A 16,770-nucleotide genomic window follows, 5' to 3' on the forward strand; every position below is an offset into this window, starting at 1 on the left:
GAGAAGAACATACTACTGGTCAACATACATGCACCAACGAAAAAAGAAGAAAAGAGATAATTTTTTAACACTATCAGGACAATTGTGAGGAATTATAAATATATAATTATGATGGGGGATTTTAATACAGTTTTAGCAGACAAGATATAGCGGAGGGTATGGGTTTCAAAAGTGATACGGGAAGGAAAGAGTTAAGATCACTAATGGAAGAAAACTATATGATGGATGTATGGAGGGAAACGAATGAACACAAAAGAGAATACTCGAGAAGACAAATAGTAGGCAATTTCATTTATCAAACACAAATAGATATGGTTTTATGTACAATGAATTTAGAATGTTTTATAGAGAAGTTAAGGTATGAAGAAACAAGTTTAAGTGATCATAAGCCTTTTTTTGTAAATTTGGATTGGGATGTTGGGAAAAGAGGGCCAGGGGTATGGGTTTAGTAGTGTTAGGCGGCGGCAAACGTCAACTTTGATTAATGGCTTTGACCTTTGTGACCTCATAATAATATTAATAATTTCCATATGTGACCTTTGATCTCATAACGCGTTTCAGATGCGTAAATCGGTCGAGCGTGAAACTCCGAGTCATCCGGGGATGAGATATGTTGTGCGGTAGGAGAAAAAAAAAAATGAGTTGTCAAGTAATGTTTTTGAAGATTTTATGGTGCCTTTTTGGAATTATTCTCATAGGAACATCTGTGCGGCACGCCCCTCCCCATCTGCTGCGCGTGCGCGTATCCGGTTGTGTTCCAAGGCGCGCTCTCTCCCTCTCCCTCTCTCTGTCTCTGTATGGGATCCGTGAGAAAAAACATTAATGAACAAGCAATATTAAAAAAGTAAAGGACATTAAGAGATCGCACATATTCTGTTGATTAAATAAAAATAATTTAAATAAAATAGGCTATCAATGAGAAGGGGAAAAAAATGTTTAGCTTAACGAATAAAATAGTTTAGGGAAAGACAGAAAATGTACGTCTTCACAGCGAGTCTCAAATGAAATGATTACAAAAAATGGTCGTGTTTAAACTTTAATTCTCTCTCTCTCTCTCTCACACACACACACACACGTTTGCATAGCCATCTAAAATGGTGATATTACACAGAATCCTGATGTTTTTTATCCACAGATAATTATTCATGTTACAACCCATCACAGAAAACTTTACATCTATGAAAATAAATAAATAAATCATTTGCTTTATAAGTAATTTACTCATGGGCTCAATAAAAGTTCCCTCTCTCTCTCTGAGAGGATACTTGCCCCCACACCGTAGATTAAACAAGTACATAGACACTCATTCAACTGTCAGAGTCTTACTCTCATCTTTTAAATTAATTGAATATAAATAAATTATGCGATCACACATACAATATGAAACAAAGCAAAAGATTGACACTAGTTTTAGGAAACAAAAATTTGTAATGAGGGCCGAGCCAAGTAAAGAGGGAAAAAAAAAAAATTTAACAGGCAAATGGTAAGGAATATAGTGGACTCAACATGTCAGGGCATGCCATTATGTTTGAAAGCCATAAACATTTTGTTTTTTATTTCCATGGACATATTTAAATTCAATTCACTTTGATTTTTTTTCACAAAACAAATTGTTGCAAAGCAGTTTCACAGAAAAGTATAGTTTCTACATCCTATTGTAAGGGTAATACATATAATATTAATACGTAATTTAAAGAAATAGTTTAATTTATCTCAAAGGGAATCATTTATGATTTTATAGGGATTTGAACAGAATCTGTGTTGCGGCGATTCACTGAACGAGCCGTATGACAAACTCTGTACTGGATATTAAAATCCAAAATATAGTGAAAACACTATTAAATAGCACAGTAACGAAATCGACAGATTAAGACATTAACTTGTGAGCAGAAAACACAAGATACTTCTCTTTTCAATATAAATCAGATTTTATTTATATAAACCTAAGACATAAACTAATCTAACACATGAACACAAGCATTCACACATTCACACGTTGCAGAAAGAGAGAAAGTGAGGAAAGGATGGGTTCAAGAGAATGGAAATGTGAAATCCCAAGTTTACAGCAATATGTTCTATTGCATAGACCTGAACAACCATCAATCACTTATTTAACCCTCGCTTGGAGTTTCTCAATGAGGCTAAAATTTACATTAAAGTCACCAATTCAGAACTTGGAGGCGTTGCTTGCTTGCCTGTGTTAGGGGGTTTCCTTTGTGTCTTCGTTGCAGACAGGGGGTTCCCCAAAGTGTCTGATTGGCTGGAAGTTCAGTAGTCTTTGAAGGGAGGTCTTGGGCGTTGGCTGAGGATGCGGAGTTCTGCTGGAAGTTTGAAGCGAGTGCAGTCGGAGCTGGACTTTGTAGCAAACTTACATTAACATACGAAACGAAAAGAAAAAAACGGAAAGAAAAAAAACTAAAGTAAAAGAATAAAAATAAAAGGATGTTTTCTCAACGAGACTAAGTTGTTTTCTTCTCATTATGGCACGTGGGCCAGAAGAGAAGAAGTGAGAGAGCGCAGCCAGAGAGCGTGAAAGAGAGTAAAAGAGAAAGAAGGAGGGACAAGAGTTTTAAACTCGCTTCTGGACACATCCCCTCTGGTGTCTTGACCAATTAGATAGGCTATTATCTTAGCTAGGGGTGTGCCTTACATAATAAATCAGCTTGTTATCAGTCAGATGGTCCGAATTTTACAGGCCCTTGCAAATTATACTCTTGTCCAATGATTTCTAATAACAAGACTATGATGCATTTGACAAAGAATTGATTGGAAGAAACATTTAAAGCATTAATTTTCAAACTCATGCATACTAAATATGCAATATGTCTCTTTAAGGCTTGAGCTATTCAATACTTATTAACAGCAAGACACATTGAATGATTAAAACAAGGATATTCAAATGTTCAAATGGGTTACATACACAATATGCAGTTATGCATAGAAATTATTAGTTTCATTAAACATTGAAAATGAAAGTCTTTTATGGAGAACGAAGGCATGTTCTTTAGACAAAGGAATGTTGGTTTGGGCTGTCTTCTATGTGTGGAGACCGGCCCAAGAGAGATTCTGTAGCTAGTGATTTCCTATCACAGGTTTACATGTGAACATCAGTCTTGATTCCTTGCAACTAATTTGACAGTCTCCTTCTTGAATTGGAATTATCAACAAGTGTTCGTTTGTCTCAGTGTTGCAAGCTGTTTGGTGAAAGAGGCTTGCTAGTTGGGATTGCTTGCTTCAAACTAGATTTATGACGTCCTGTTTCCTTAAGGCCTCTCTGCATTCCAGCTCCTCAGGTTTCAATGTTCTGATGCATCTTAAAATTGTCTGATTCAGTCTCTGATATCCTACAGAGATATATAATTATATATGACAGCATGTTACTACCATGTTACTAAAGCAAATCTTTCATCATTCATTTTGAACAAGTATTCAACATTTAAGTTTATTGATCTTATAAAACACGTAGTAACAAACATGTTACTAAAGCAAAGCAAATCTTTTATCGTACATTTAATCATGTATTCAACATTTATTTTTAATACATCATTCTCTTCATTTAAAGAATATGGTAATAAAATATATAATTATATATGTCATAGTAACAAACATATTACTAAGGCAATTCATTCATCATACATATTTAAATTTTATTGAACTTATAAAACACATAATTCTCTTCTTTTAAAGAAGGTGGTAATTTTGTTTTTAAATGTGATTATAAAAAACATACTGTATAAAAATAATCATTTAGTTTTACATTATTCTGGGGGCAATGATGACCATTGTCTGAATGAGAGGTTGAAGTCGGAAAAGCTCCTCTGTCCCCTTTCTCACCCTTACCCCCTCTCTCTCTCTCTCTCTCTCTTTCTCTCTCTCTCTGTGCATGCGGGGAGCGTTTGGGTGTGTGTGAATGAGGGTGAATGCGGTGAGAGAGCGGCTTTTCCTATCTCCTTTTTTCATTTATTTCTTTCACTTGGAAGTCATGACAGATAAGTAAGGATATTAAGTATATTGGATAGGTGAGTTGAAAGTTTTCATGAGTTGTTTTGAAAGTGTGACAGAGCTGAGATGGCATCCCTTCTCGAGGGGAGTGCATCGTCTCTCTCGCTCCGTCATGGCGTCAGGTGTATGGCGGAACCTGGAGTAAATGTGGAGGATGTATTGATTGTGGCTGGGGAGCAGATCGGCTACGACAATATTTGCTCGGCTTCTCGAATGAATAAGGCGGTGGTGATTTTCGTGAAAGAAGAAAATTTGGTTAATCGTCTGATAAGCAACGGCGTTGTGGTAAGTGGTACTTATATTACTGTTTCACCGCTGGTTACACCTACCACTAGAGTGACGATATCAAATGTACCGCTATTCATTAAGAATAGTGAAATTGAACGAGTTCTTGCGAGTTACGGAAAGTTTGCTAGTCCAGTTAAAATGATTTCTCTTGGATGCAAAAATGAGGCCTTGAAGCACGTGTTATCATTCAGAAGACAAGTTTTTATGTTTCTGAATGAACTAGATTTGAATGTTTCTTTTAGACTGGGGCATGAAGGAAAGTCGTATCTGGTGTATGCGAGTACTGGGAATAATAAATGCTTTGAATGTGGAGACATTGGGCATAAGAGGGTTGCATGTCTACATAAGGCTCAGAATGTTGAGAATACGCAGCAGAATGTTGATTATGGGAACCATAAAATAGATAGAGGAATACAACCTCAGGCTGTGAGTGTAGTACATGATGGTAGTGTTGCTGTGAGTGATAATATAAGGCATAGTGAGGAGCTTACTGTTGATGTGAACCAAAGTAGTGATACTGAGAGAATGATGAGGGCTGATGAAGTTACAGTGACAGCAGTAGTAATCCCAACTAGCAACCTGAAACATCACAGGGCTTTGAAATGAGTAATGATGACAATGAGATGGTGGATGATGATGCTTGTTCGGAAATTTCTGAATTTGGTTCCCAAATTATGGGAGAATTGTATACATTGCAGGAAATAAATTATTTATTGGATGTAACTTTTGGTAAGATAGTTGAAGTAAATGATTTCTTCCCAGATGTGGATAAGTTTATTGCTTCGGTTATTATGCTACAGAAAACGGTAAGCCATCACGAACTAAGTAAGAAGAAGAGATTTCGTTTGAAGAAACTCCTAACGAAATTATGTCAGGGTAAATCTCGTGCCTCAAATTATTAAAGCAATGATTAAGTTGCACAGGGTGTCTCTCTTACAATGGTTTCTTTTTCTATCCCTTTTATTCTTTCTTTTTTCTATGGAGTGTTTGAGGGTTGGTTCCTTAAATATAAATGGGGGTAGAGACAGGAAGAAATTGGCAATGGTTTCAGAATTTTTGAAAATGAAACAGATTAATGTTGCATTTTTACAGGAAATGCATACTGATAATAATAATGAAATAGAATGGAGTATGTGCTGGGGTGGAAAGCTCGTCTTAAGTCATGGGTCAAATAATAGTGCTGGAGTTGCTATTTTATTTTCAAAGAGCATGAATGTTTATATTCAGATTATAATAACAAAAATAGAGTTTGAGGGTTTTTTGTTTGCTTTTGTAAATGTATATGCCCCGAACAATGGGTCAGAAAGGGTGAGGATTTTTATGAAACTGAATGAATCTCTTAAGAAAATTGATGATGGTGTGTGTATTATTGTAGGGGGAGACTGGAACTGTACAATAGATTTCACTGTTGATAGAAATGGTGAAGAACCTCATAATCAATCTAGTTTAGTACTAACCAAAATAATGGAAAAAAGAGGTTTGGTAGATATATGGAGAGTAAGGAATGGAAGGGAAAGACAGTATACATGGGTTAAAGTGACTGACAATATTGTCTGTGGGGCTAGATTGGACCGGTTTTATCTTGGAAAAATATGGAACAACAGAATAATGAATGTTTTTCATTCACCAAATGCCTTTTCAGATCATCATATGGTTGGTTTCAGTGGCGATTTCTTTAAGACTGCAAGGGAAGCTCAGCTTCCCCTATAATGTCAAAAAATTAATGGTCAAACATGTACTATTGTGTTAACATTTTATTGATTAAAAATGCGTTAGAACACGTTAATCTCGAAGACGAGTTCGTTCAGAATCAGCTACATATAGCAGGTAACTCGATTTCCTTCTCATATAATCCCGTAGCATCAGTGTATTTGCCTGTTGAAGCCCAGCGTCCATTGACTTCTATGGAGCTGCTTTGAACAGTTTTTTTCAGTGCTTCAAAACGAGACGCTCATTGGATAAATGCTGCGATTATGTCCCGCCCCCGGACGCTCAGCGTCTCTGGGGGTGAATGGAGGAGTGGGCGGGGCTGGAGTCCGGGCTTCTGTGTGATGATTGGAGGGTTTGTCGAAAGACTGCATGTCCTTTTGATTGACAGCGATTGTGTCCTATAAGAAGTCGCTGATGCTGAAGCCATTCGAGCCAGTGTTGCCAATTTAGCGACTTTTCAGACCACCCTAGTGACCTTTTTCCCCAAAAGTGACTAGCGACAAATCTAGCGACTTCTTTGACAAACCTTAGCGAGTCTCTGTGATCGCTGCTGGTACTGCCGCAACGGCGCGAGGTCAGCGCGCACGCACCTCTTTCTCTGTTCAGTGAGCGGCTGAGAGGAGCAGCGCGTTCAGTTCAAATAGATATTATGTTGCTTCTCTAATTTTACATGCAAATATAGCCGAAATCACAGCACAGGAATTGTCTTGTCTTATCTTGTGTGTATTATTTGATTTCATCAGACGACGGCTCGATTATAAATTAGGATTTTTGTGCAGACTAACTTCTTGGGAGGGAGAGCTGGTTATGTATTCTTAAAGGGCTGCGTTTCAGTCACTATTTCATATTTATCCCGTTCACTGACAACATAAACAGTAAAAATATATAAAGGAGAACAGTTTTATTGAGAATGTGGCTGCATTAAAATACAGTATGAGCACAGAGAGACAAACAAATGTAAAAGGCAATATGACGCGATGACGTAATGAATATGCTAATTAGCGCATGACGTCATCTGGCGACATTTAGCGACTTTTCAAACTGGCTTTAGCTACTTTCCATCGAAAGAAGTTGGCAACACTGATTCGAGCTCAGTCCCATAGTGGACTTTGCAAGTGTAGTCAAAAGACAAACTGCTGCAACCTATTTCTTGATATTTGCTTGGCGAAATTGCTGGCCAATTTTCATTATACATTTCACACAATTATACACCACATTCCTTGTTTCAGTTTAACCTAATTCCCACATTTCCTCCGTCGAGTTTAATGTTTTTTAGATCGTTTGTTCATTCATTCATTCATACAGTAGGCCAGGCGGTGAACTAGCCAGCTAGCAAACTGCACACGATGACAGAATTTACGTATAAATAAATGGACAATTTTTATGATGTAGGCCGAAAATGAGCTTCCCCTCTTTGAAAGACCAGCAGCCGCCACTGGTTGGTTTAGATCTTAACATGAAAGAATTGTCAATATTAGCCAGTGGTGGGAAGTGGGAAAATCCCAAATAAGAGTTTTTTTTGTCAGAATTATACCTTGCATTCTTCATCTCAAATTAAAGTAACAGTACAAAGATTGGAAAGAGATATTGTGCAGTTAGAAAAATAAATTATGGATAATCCTGGAACTGTGCAGAAAGACTTTTTGGAAAAGAAGAGAATGGAACTTGGATCTTTTTTACAGGAACGGACTAAGGGAGCACTGATTAGAGCAAGGTTTTGCTCGATTAAAGATATGGATGCTCCTAGGTCTTATTTTTTTAACTCGGAAAATAAAAATGTTCAACAGAAACAGATGCATCATCTTTGTCGTGCAAATGGAACTATAACCTCTGATCTGGTGGAAATCAGAAAAATGGCAGTGAATTTTTATGCGTCATTATATAGCAAAGAATCATGCGACTATGAACGTACTGAAGAATTACTGCATGACTTACCAAAGTTACCAGATGGACATAAGAAATTGCTGGATAATGAAATTACTTTTAAAGAACTCACAGAGGCAATGCAGCAACTGTCTTCAGGTCGGTCTCCAGGAATAGACGGATTGCCGGTTGAATTTTATAAGCAATTTTGGAATGTAGTTGGAGTGGATTTGTATGAAGTATTTTTAAATTGTTTTAAAGAAAAATCACTCCCGTTAAGTTGTCGACGTGCAGTTCTCTCACTGCTACCAAAAAAAGGGGATTTATGTTTATTGAAAAATTGGAGGCCAGTGTCCTTACTATGTCTGGATTATATGATACTGTCAAAATGTCTGGCCAATAGAATTAAGCATTGTTTAGAGTTTTTGATTGATAAAGATCAAACGTATTGTGTCCCAGAGAGATCAATTATAGACAATATTTTTGTGTTACGAGATTTAGTTGACTTTAGCCACCTTAATAATAGTGATATTGGAATTGTATCATTAGACCAATAAAAGGCATTTGATAGGGTGGATCATGGGTATCTTTTTAATGTTTTAAAACATTTTGGTTTTGGCAAAAAAATTTTATCACATGTAAAATTGTTGTACTCCAATGTGTTTATCATGGTAAAGGCTGGTGGGGGGTCTTAGTGCTCCAGTACCTCTTGGTAGAGGGATAAGACAAGGCTGTCCATTGTCTGGGCAACTGTATAGCCTAATGATTGAACCTCTCTTATATAGACTTAAAAAACATTTACAAGGTGTGTTATTTCAAAATGGAAGTGAAAGTGTTAAATTAGTTTTGTCCGCTTATGCAGACAATATTACGGTGTTTATCACGAGGCAAGAGGATATTAGAAGTTTAAATTAGAACATTAAGCTTTATGAAAAAGCATCCACTGCCAAAGTAAATTGGGAGAAAAGTGAGGGTTATATTATGGGTCAGTGGGATATCCACAACTTCCAGGTGGCTTGAGATGGGGAAGGGAAGGTTTAAAAGTTTTGGGAGTTTTTATAGGCAATAGACAATACCACATGAAGAATTGGGAGGGTATGCTGGATAAGGTGTCTGGCCGATTGTCTAAGTGGGAATGGCTGTTACCACAGTTGTCTTATAGAGGGAGAGTTCTGGTCGCCAATAACCTGGCAGCTTCTACATTATGGCACAGGTGTATAGTCATGGAACCACCTGAGGACATATAAGTGAAATTCAGAGGAAATTGGTAAATTTTTTCTGGAGTGGCGAGCACTGGGTCCGAGCATCAGTGATTTTTTTGCCAGTTTGCGAGGGAGGACATGGCTTGGTGGACGTTAAGAGTCGTATCCACGCGTTCAGATTACAAGCAGCAAAAATATTTCTTTATCAAAAAGACTTGTTATGGACTCCTACAGCATGTGCCATCTTGCAGAGGGCATGTGGGCTTGGTCTTGACAAACACCTGTTCTTAATGAAACTTGTGGATATGAATTCGTCTGAAATTACACCCTTTTATTGGACAATGTTTCACGTGTGGAGGAATGTTTTAAAGGTGGACAGAGATCGGAGCAGTTCTATTCACTGGGCTCCTGAGGAACCATTGTTTTTTAACAACATGATCCAGATAAGACTTTTGTCCTCAGTGAGTGTGCGAGTATGTCTGCTCAGGAATGGTATCGTGAAGCTGGGTCAACTAATGGATAAAGATGGATGGAAGTCTGTGGAAACTATTAAGGAAGTGACTGATTTACGATCACAGAGACTTGTTTAAAAAATGATAGAGGAAATTTATCTGGCAATACAAAGAACTTATGGAGAAAGTATAGCAACAGGACAAATGTCAAATCAGAATGACATGAAAGTTTTTCCAAGGATCAGGGTTTCGTCACTAATGTGTGATGAGAATGAAGGGGAAGTTGCCGATTCTATTTTGAATTTACAGACACCTCAACTGGAGTATCTGGATTGTGCTTCAAAGAAGGCACTTTACCATACAGCAGTTAAGGTGATACATCAGAGGTCACTGAAGAGACAAAAAGCTTCCAGATGGCCAGGGTTGTTGGGACCAGACTTCCTTGTTAGAGACAGGTGGAGGACCCTGTACAAACTCCCTATAGAAAAGCAAACTGGTGATCTGCAGTGGAGGATCATACATGGGGCGATAGCTACGGACAGGCATGTGGCACATCTGAACCCAGCAGGGGGGGGGGGGGGGGCAGTGTAGGTTTTGTGGTGAGGGTGAAGATCTAGAGCATCTGTTTTTAAAATGCAGTAGATTAAATGATTTGTTTGAATTACTTGCAACTTGGTTTCAGTGGTTTGCAGAAGAATTTTTAGATAAAATATTTATAGGTTTGAAATATAGATTTTTATTAAGAAGGAGAGTATGTTTATTTAATTATCTAATAGGGACAGCAAAATTGGCCATATGGAAAACAAGAAAGAATAAGGGCCTAGAGTTGGCAGCAACGAATTCTAGAGTAATGTGTATGAGTCTGGTGGCAGCAAGATTGAGAATGGAATTTACATATTACAGTCTCACAAATAATGTACCTGCTTTTTGTGAAATTTGGTGTATTAATGAGGTTTTATGTGTCGTACATGATGATCAATTGGTCTTAGGTTTTTAAAAGAATATGTATTTTCATATTTTTTTTTAATATAAATTACATTTTATTATTATTATTATTATTATTGCGAATGTGAATGAGATATAAATGATGACTAAATAAAAGTTGTTTAATCCTCTCTCTCTCTCTCTCTCTCTCACACACACACACACACACTCTCACACGTTGGTTTTTATGTTTTCTGGGAATGTTCCATATATAGTGGTAATAATTTTGTACTGTACAAACTGTACACATACCCATCACACAAAATATTGTTTTAAGCAATCTGAATTATGACGTCTCAAGAAATTTAATCATAAATCACATCTACATTGTTATATCAGTGTAGCTTCCATGTCACTATACAAATGTGTGTTCTGATAAACACAAAGAAGAGATCAGATGTGCTAAAACATTAGCCACATTTAAATCAAGACTCAAAACTCATCTGTTTAGCTGTGCATTTGTTGAATGAGCACATTTAAATAAAATAGCTTTAAAAAAAATTATACTGTATGGTGTTTATGAAAATATAAAAAAATGAAGAAAGTTTACTGTGCTGGGGTAGGTTTAGGGGATGATAAATATAAAATTCAGTAATATAATATAAATATTAAAGGTTCTAAATATAATGTAGAAACTTTAATTTTCAAGATACAAATACAAATAAATGAATGAACAATAAACACCATTTTGTAGCTCTTTAATGTTGCTGTAGAGCCTCAGTTCAAGTGGCACTTGAACTGGCCGTCTTTTCATATTTACTTAAAGCACAAAATAACATGAATCAACATCAGAATGTATTTTATTTCAACAGCGGAAAGACATCAATACACACAATTTTTCAAGCTGAAGTCCACTGAAGTTGATCTATACTCCCGTCTGATTTGTTTGTTGGTGGAATGGCGGATTCAGTGTTATGATTGGTCAGATCGCCTGTCAATCAAGCTCTTTGCGAAGGGTCAGTTCAGATAGGATAATGCAATGTTTATGGATTTCATGTACTGTCTATAGTTAATTTTTACCCCCACATCTTCAGAATTTTTTTGTCCTAATGATTATTCACATTTTGAATAATCAAACAGTGGCAGGTTCCTGGTATAATTATTAAACTTCTGGTGAACTGAACTTCCTGTACACAAGTATAAATACTTGAAATATTTCCACACATCAGGAAACACATCAGGAATATAACAAGGTCTGCCTCAGAAAAGCTTCTATATTTATTTACTTGTTATCTTTATTTGTTAGTTGGTGTATAAAAATAGTCTACATTTAGGTTATGTTTTAGAAGTATGGCTCAGAAAACAGACACAAGAGAGAGACAAAGGAGGACAGATGATATCTATGAAAATACTGATGCTATAAGAGGCGGAATCACAATGGAGATAGAAGAATTGAATACAACGAGAATACAGCCACCTGAACACACAGGTACAGAGTTTAATAATTAATACATTTTCTCATGAAAAAATATTTATTATGAAAAATAATAGCATATGCACAGACCTTCAAAGAGAGAGATCAAGTATGTACTGGTGCTATATTTACTTCTAGTGAAGGGACTGACATCATGTCTGTGTTCTTCAGGAAGTGATTCAGTGAGGATCAGAAGATACAGAGCAGCTGTAGTGTGTTTGGTTCTGCTGTGTGTTCTTCTGCTGACTGCAGTCATAGTGCTGTGTGTCCAAGTCTTTACAAACATCGACCTGTTTCAAACCAAGGGCAAAAACATCATGGAAGAAAGAGACCAGCTACTAACCAGGAACAAAAACCTCTTGGAAGAAAGAGACCAGCTACTAACCAGGAACAAAAACCTCTCGGAAGAAAGAGACCAGCTACTAACCAGGAACAAAAACCTCACAGGAGAGAGAGACCAGCTACTATCTAAGATTACTGGCCTTTCAGGAGACAGAGACTGGCTACTAAACAAGAACATTAATCTGACAAATGAAAGGGATGAATTAATATCCAACAATGACAACCTGATTAAACAAAGAGACCAGTTAAACCAGGAGATAAACAAAATGTTGAAAAGTCTCCATGAAATGGGTAATTATAAATTATTTTAAACAAGAACAAACATGTTTTAAAGGATACATTATATAGCAGGAGGAAGTTGTGGCCTAATGGTTAGAGAGTCGGACACATAATCCAAAGGTTGTGAGTTCGAGTGTAGGTGGGGGGAGTGAATGTCCAGCACTCTCTCCACCCTCAATGCCATGACCTAGGTGCCCTTGAGCAAGGCACTGCATAAATGGTTGCCCACTGCTCCGGGTGTGTGTTCACGGTGTGTGTGTGCACTTTGGATGGGTTAAATGCAAAGCACAAATTCCGAGTATGGGTCACCATACTTGGCCGTATGTCACGTCACTTTTAAATAGTTAAATTCGTTTTCACAGATGGATGGATTTACCATGAATTCAGTTATTACTACATGTCCTCTGGGCAGAAGAGCTGGACTGAGAGCAGAAGATATTGTACGGATAGAGGAGGAGAACTGATCATCATAGACAACAGAAAGGAACAAGTGAGTGAAAGATACTCTGTGTGTGCATGTTGTTGTTTATCTGGATGAGTGATGAAATGCCTCTATCCTCAGTTTATTATAGAACTGTTATTGTTTAATCTTCTAAGGAGTTTGTTAATAACATTTCTGGTGGTGTTGATGTCTGGATTGGTCTGACTGACAGTGAAGAAGAGGGCACATGGAAATGGGTTGATGGCAGCACACTGACCTCTGGGTGAGAAATCACTGAACTGAGCTGATTATTATGTAATAAATTATTCTCACAGTCAGTATCATATCACACAGAAACATCTATTGCTGATCTGTTGATGCAGGTTCTGGGGGTCTGGAGAGCCAAATGGACACAGAGGAGAGAACTGTGCTCTAAATAATCCATCAAGATACGCTGATTATCCATGTAATGAGGCTTTTAAATGGATCTGTGAGAAGAGCATTTTACCCACCATACTGCCCTAGGAACATCATATACAATTTGTTTAAATAAATCAACATTAACTTCATAAATATCTGTATATCGTACTTTACAAACACACACCTGTTAAACATGAAATGGTTACACTTTATTTTGATAGTCCACTTTAGACATTCTACTAATTACAGGTAACTTTGTAACTACATGTCTACTAACTCTCAGTAGGGTAGGTTTATGGTTAGTAGAATAAGTTAACACTTGCAAACTTTTTTTGTTGTATGTCGTGGACCCATCAAAATAAAATATTAGAAGGTATTAAGCAGACAGTCTACTAATACTCTTATGACTGCTAGTTGACATGGAGTTACAAAGTTACTTACTGTTAGTAGAATATCTAAAGTGGACTATCAAAATAAAGTGTTACCCATTAAATATTTAGTAGAGAAAAAATGATTGCTAAGGTTTGGGTAAATCTTTGTTTTGTTGTGATTCCATAATAAATCAATTTGTAAATACAAATTAAATCTCGGTTTTGAATACTGTGAACCCTAACAGTGAACTTGAATTAAACAAATATGTCTAAACCAATTAATTTTTATGAGCATTTAGAACTTTCCTTTTCTTTAGAGCTCATTAAACTGACAGTTTTATGTAATCTGAATTATTATAGTTTTTGAGTTTAATAAAAGGAACTTCAATTTAACTGGGCCGGGATCTCTGTTTCCCAGGTTATGAATTGTTTAAGGTTTTCATCATGGTGACGAGTGGATCATGAGCTTAGTTCGAGAATAATGTTCTGTGTACTGCCTTACTCATTCAGCAGCTGCTAAGCTAATTATTGAGCTACCAATTAGCATGTTGGTATTTACTGCATTATAGTTATAGCTAGTTTCCACTACTATTAATATGTGAAATGAGATTAGATGAACATTTCAAGTTAATCAATTAATCTGTATTTTACTAAATAAAAGCCTAATGCAAAAAAGTAATGTATACTATACAGATAGACCTTAAAAGTTAAAGTAAATTAAATAATGTATTCTACAATTAATTTGTTTCCCCTCCTTTATCTTCCCAGGTTTCAAGAGGTGATATCAAAATCGGTGCCTTTGAAAAACTTAAAACCCCCAAACCCCTACATTATTTCTTCTGTTAAAACTTGTAACATGAGCTATAATGTTTAAATAATTTAACCCTTTTAGTGTCATGTTGTCAAGGCAGTGAAGCCGTAAATTTGCTATTTTCACGAACAAAAAGTTTTGTAAATGTAAAAAAAAAAAAATTAGCAAGCATTTTAGCATTTATGGATTAGCCCCACTCACTTTCACTGTAAGTGCCTCACTGTAACCCAGATTTTTACTTTTGTGATAATTAACCTTATGCCACTAGTGCTGCCAACTGAGTTTAACTTGTGTTGCTATTAACTTGTATGCGATGACCTGACAATTATCCATAGTAACAATAGTCTGCTCAAGCTCAAGCTATTTTTACTAATATATATTAAAACAGTTTGCATTTAAAAAAAATTTAAGACAGTCTATGGTTAGGTAACTACACTATAGGGATGAATCTCAACAGATGTGGCCCAAATTTAAGGAGACCAGATCCTTTAAAAACTCGACCCTCGTGAAAATCACTAAATCATTTGCACATTGTTGGACGAGCATGCAAATGAAGCCACTGCTAAAACCATCAACCACAAAAAAGATCAGCTGCTTTAACTTTTGATGTACCAGCAACAACCTGAACATCTCAAAAGCTGCAAATGTTCCCAAACACCAACAAACTCAACAAACTTCTGAAGGTTTCATATAAATACTGAGCGATTCTGCAGTAACATATGCATTTGAATCTCATTTAAATTAAAACAATCAAAATTGTTGAAACAAATATTTAGGGTGAAAGAGAGGATATAGTTCACTTTGTGTCAGGATTATTGATTTATTACCCTCATAAAAATTTCACCCCCCTCCCATAACTGGACACCTGTTTGGACACCTGTTTTGTACACCCCTAGCCCCCACCGTCTAAGCGGGCCATCTTATTGACCTTATAGTGAACTTAAGAATTTATGACAATGTGTTTGTGTGTGTGTGTGTGTGTGGGGGCCGATGTTATGTGGTTTAAACTTTAAATGGTGAATTTGTGTTAAATGGGGTAAAGGGAAGTTTTTATTAAAGTGTTTTCACATACATATCAAGAAAAAACATCAAACATGTACGTAAAACGTACAAAGACTGTTTATTTCCCTACAAGTGGAGACTTAAAACAGGAAAAACGTAGAAAATAAAACAAAAAAAAAGCATTAGATACACTATCTTAAAACTAGTTGTTTGACAAAGTTAAATAGAAGAAGTGAGCGCGTTCGTTTAAACCTATTTTGCGGTTTTAAAAAGTTGTGACTTTATAACAGATACAAAGTTAAATAATATAGATTCGTTTTTATCTTACGATGGTACGTGTGTTTTTCCCTTACAAGTGGACAGTAGTCTTGTTAAAACAGTTTTAGGAAAAACTAAAACAAATAAAAAAGCATTAGATACGCTATTTCCTATCATTAGAATTTAAAACTAGGTCCTTTGACAAAGTTAAATAAATAGAAGAGTTGCGAGCGCGTTCGTTTATCTATAACAAAAAAGAATCGGATGCGTTAGTTAAAACAATAAGATATTTATCAAAAAACTATGTCTTGATTTTTTTTTTTTAAAGTTTGACTTTATAACAGACATAAAGTTAAATAATATAGAGACGAGTTCTCTTACCGTGAAGTGAAATAAAAAATATCAGACCGTTAAAACACCAGCATAAGATAGCTGTAAAATCTTCTGACATTACAATTGAAAACCTAGCCTTTGTCCCAACTTAGAAAAGTTAAACAAATGTCTATCTTACGCAGCGTCCGTTTACACAACCTCACGCTTCTGTGTCAAACTCAGAATGAGCTCGCGGCCGCTGTCAGGCCACACCCACATCACCGTCCTAATGTGGGTGTACCGATAGCTCCCCTGTTGTAACGTCGTGTTTAAAAACCGGTGTTGAGGATAACTTATCTTCACCTAGACGTAAAATACGTACGTAGCTTTTGCGAAATTGGAAAAACAGAAAATTATTCTACAATGGCTGAGGTGTCAATACCTAAAACCCCCGAGAAGCCCGTCGTGGATGCTATGGATGATCTCACTCTAGCACCTAGGAAGATGAAACATGGTCCGTGTTTGACCAATTTCCTCCACGAAGCTTTGGATGACGTTAAGCGCGAGTTTCATTTATCCGGTAATCGCATATGCGGTTACAACTTTGACAAGACCAACAGGGAGGTCAGGCTGAGCACC

General features: G+C 36.5%; 1 protein-coding gene and 1 long non-coding RNA gene across 3 annotated transcripts in view; both read left to right on the top strand.

Annotated features, from left to right (window-relative positions):
* Window positions 1-14,024, top strand: part of LOC306847522 (C-type lectin domain family 10 member A-like) — a 15,753-nt gene extending 1,729 nt beyond the window's left edge. Inside the window, exons 1-5 of one of the 2 annotated variants that reach the window (XM_079381488.1) lie at window positions 11,314-11,930; window positions 12,087-12,548; window positions 12,899-13,026; window positions 13,134-13,240; window positions 13,341-14,024. In XM_079381488.1, the coding sequence (XP_079237614.1) occupies window positions 11,792-11,930; window positions 12,087-12,548; window positions 12,899-13,026; window positions 13,134-13,240; window positions 13,341-13,482 (978 nt within the window). In that variant the 5' untranslated portion in view covers window positions 11,314-11,791 and the 3' untranslated portion in view covers window positions 13,483-14,024. Of the gene's footprint in view, window positions 1-11,313; window positions 11,931-12,086; window positions 12,549-12,898; window positions 13,027-13,133; window positions 13,241-13,340 lie in introns of those variants that run through there. The other variant, XM_079381489.1, reaches the window with a different exon arrangement.
* Window positions 1-16,770, top strand: part of LOC306855355 — a 1,003,769-nt gene that overhangs the window by 146,029 nt on the left and 840,970 nt on the right. The gene's annotated exons all lie outside the window — the stretch shown is intronic.

This window comes from Barbus barbus (genome assembly GCF_936440315.1).
Source record: "Barbus barbus genome assembly, chromosome: 3".
Classification (NCBI taxonomy): domain Eukaryota; kingdom Metazoa; phylum Chordata; class Actinopteri; order Cypriniformes; family Cyprinidae; genus Barbus; species Barbus barbus.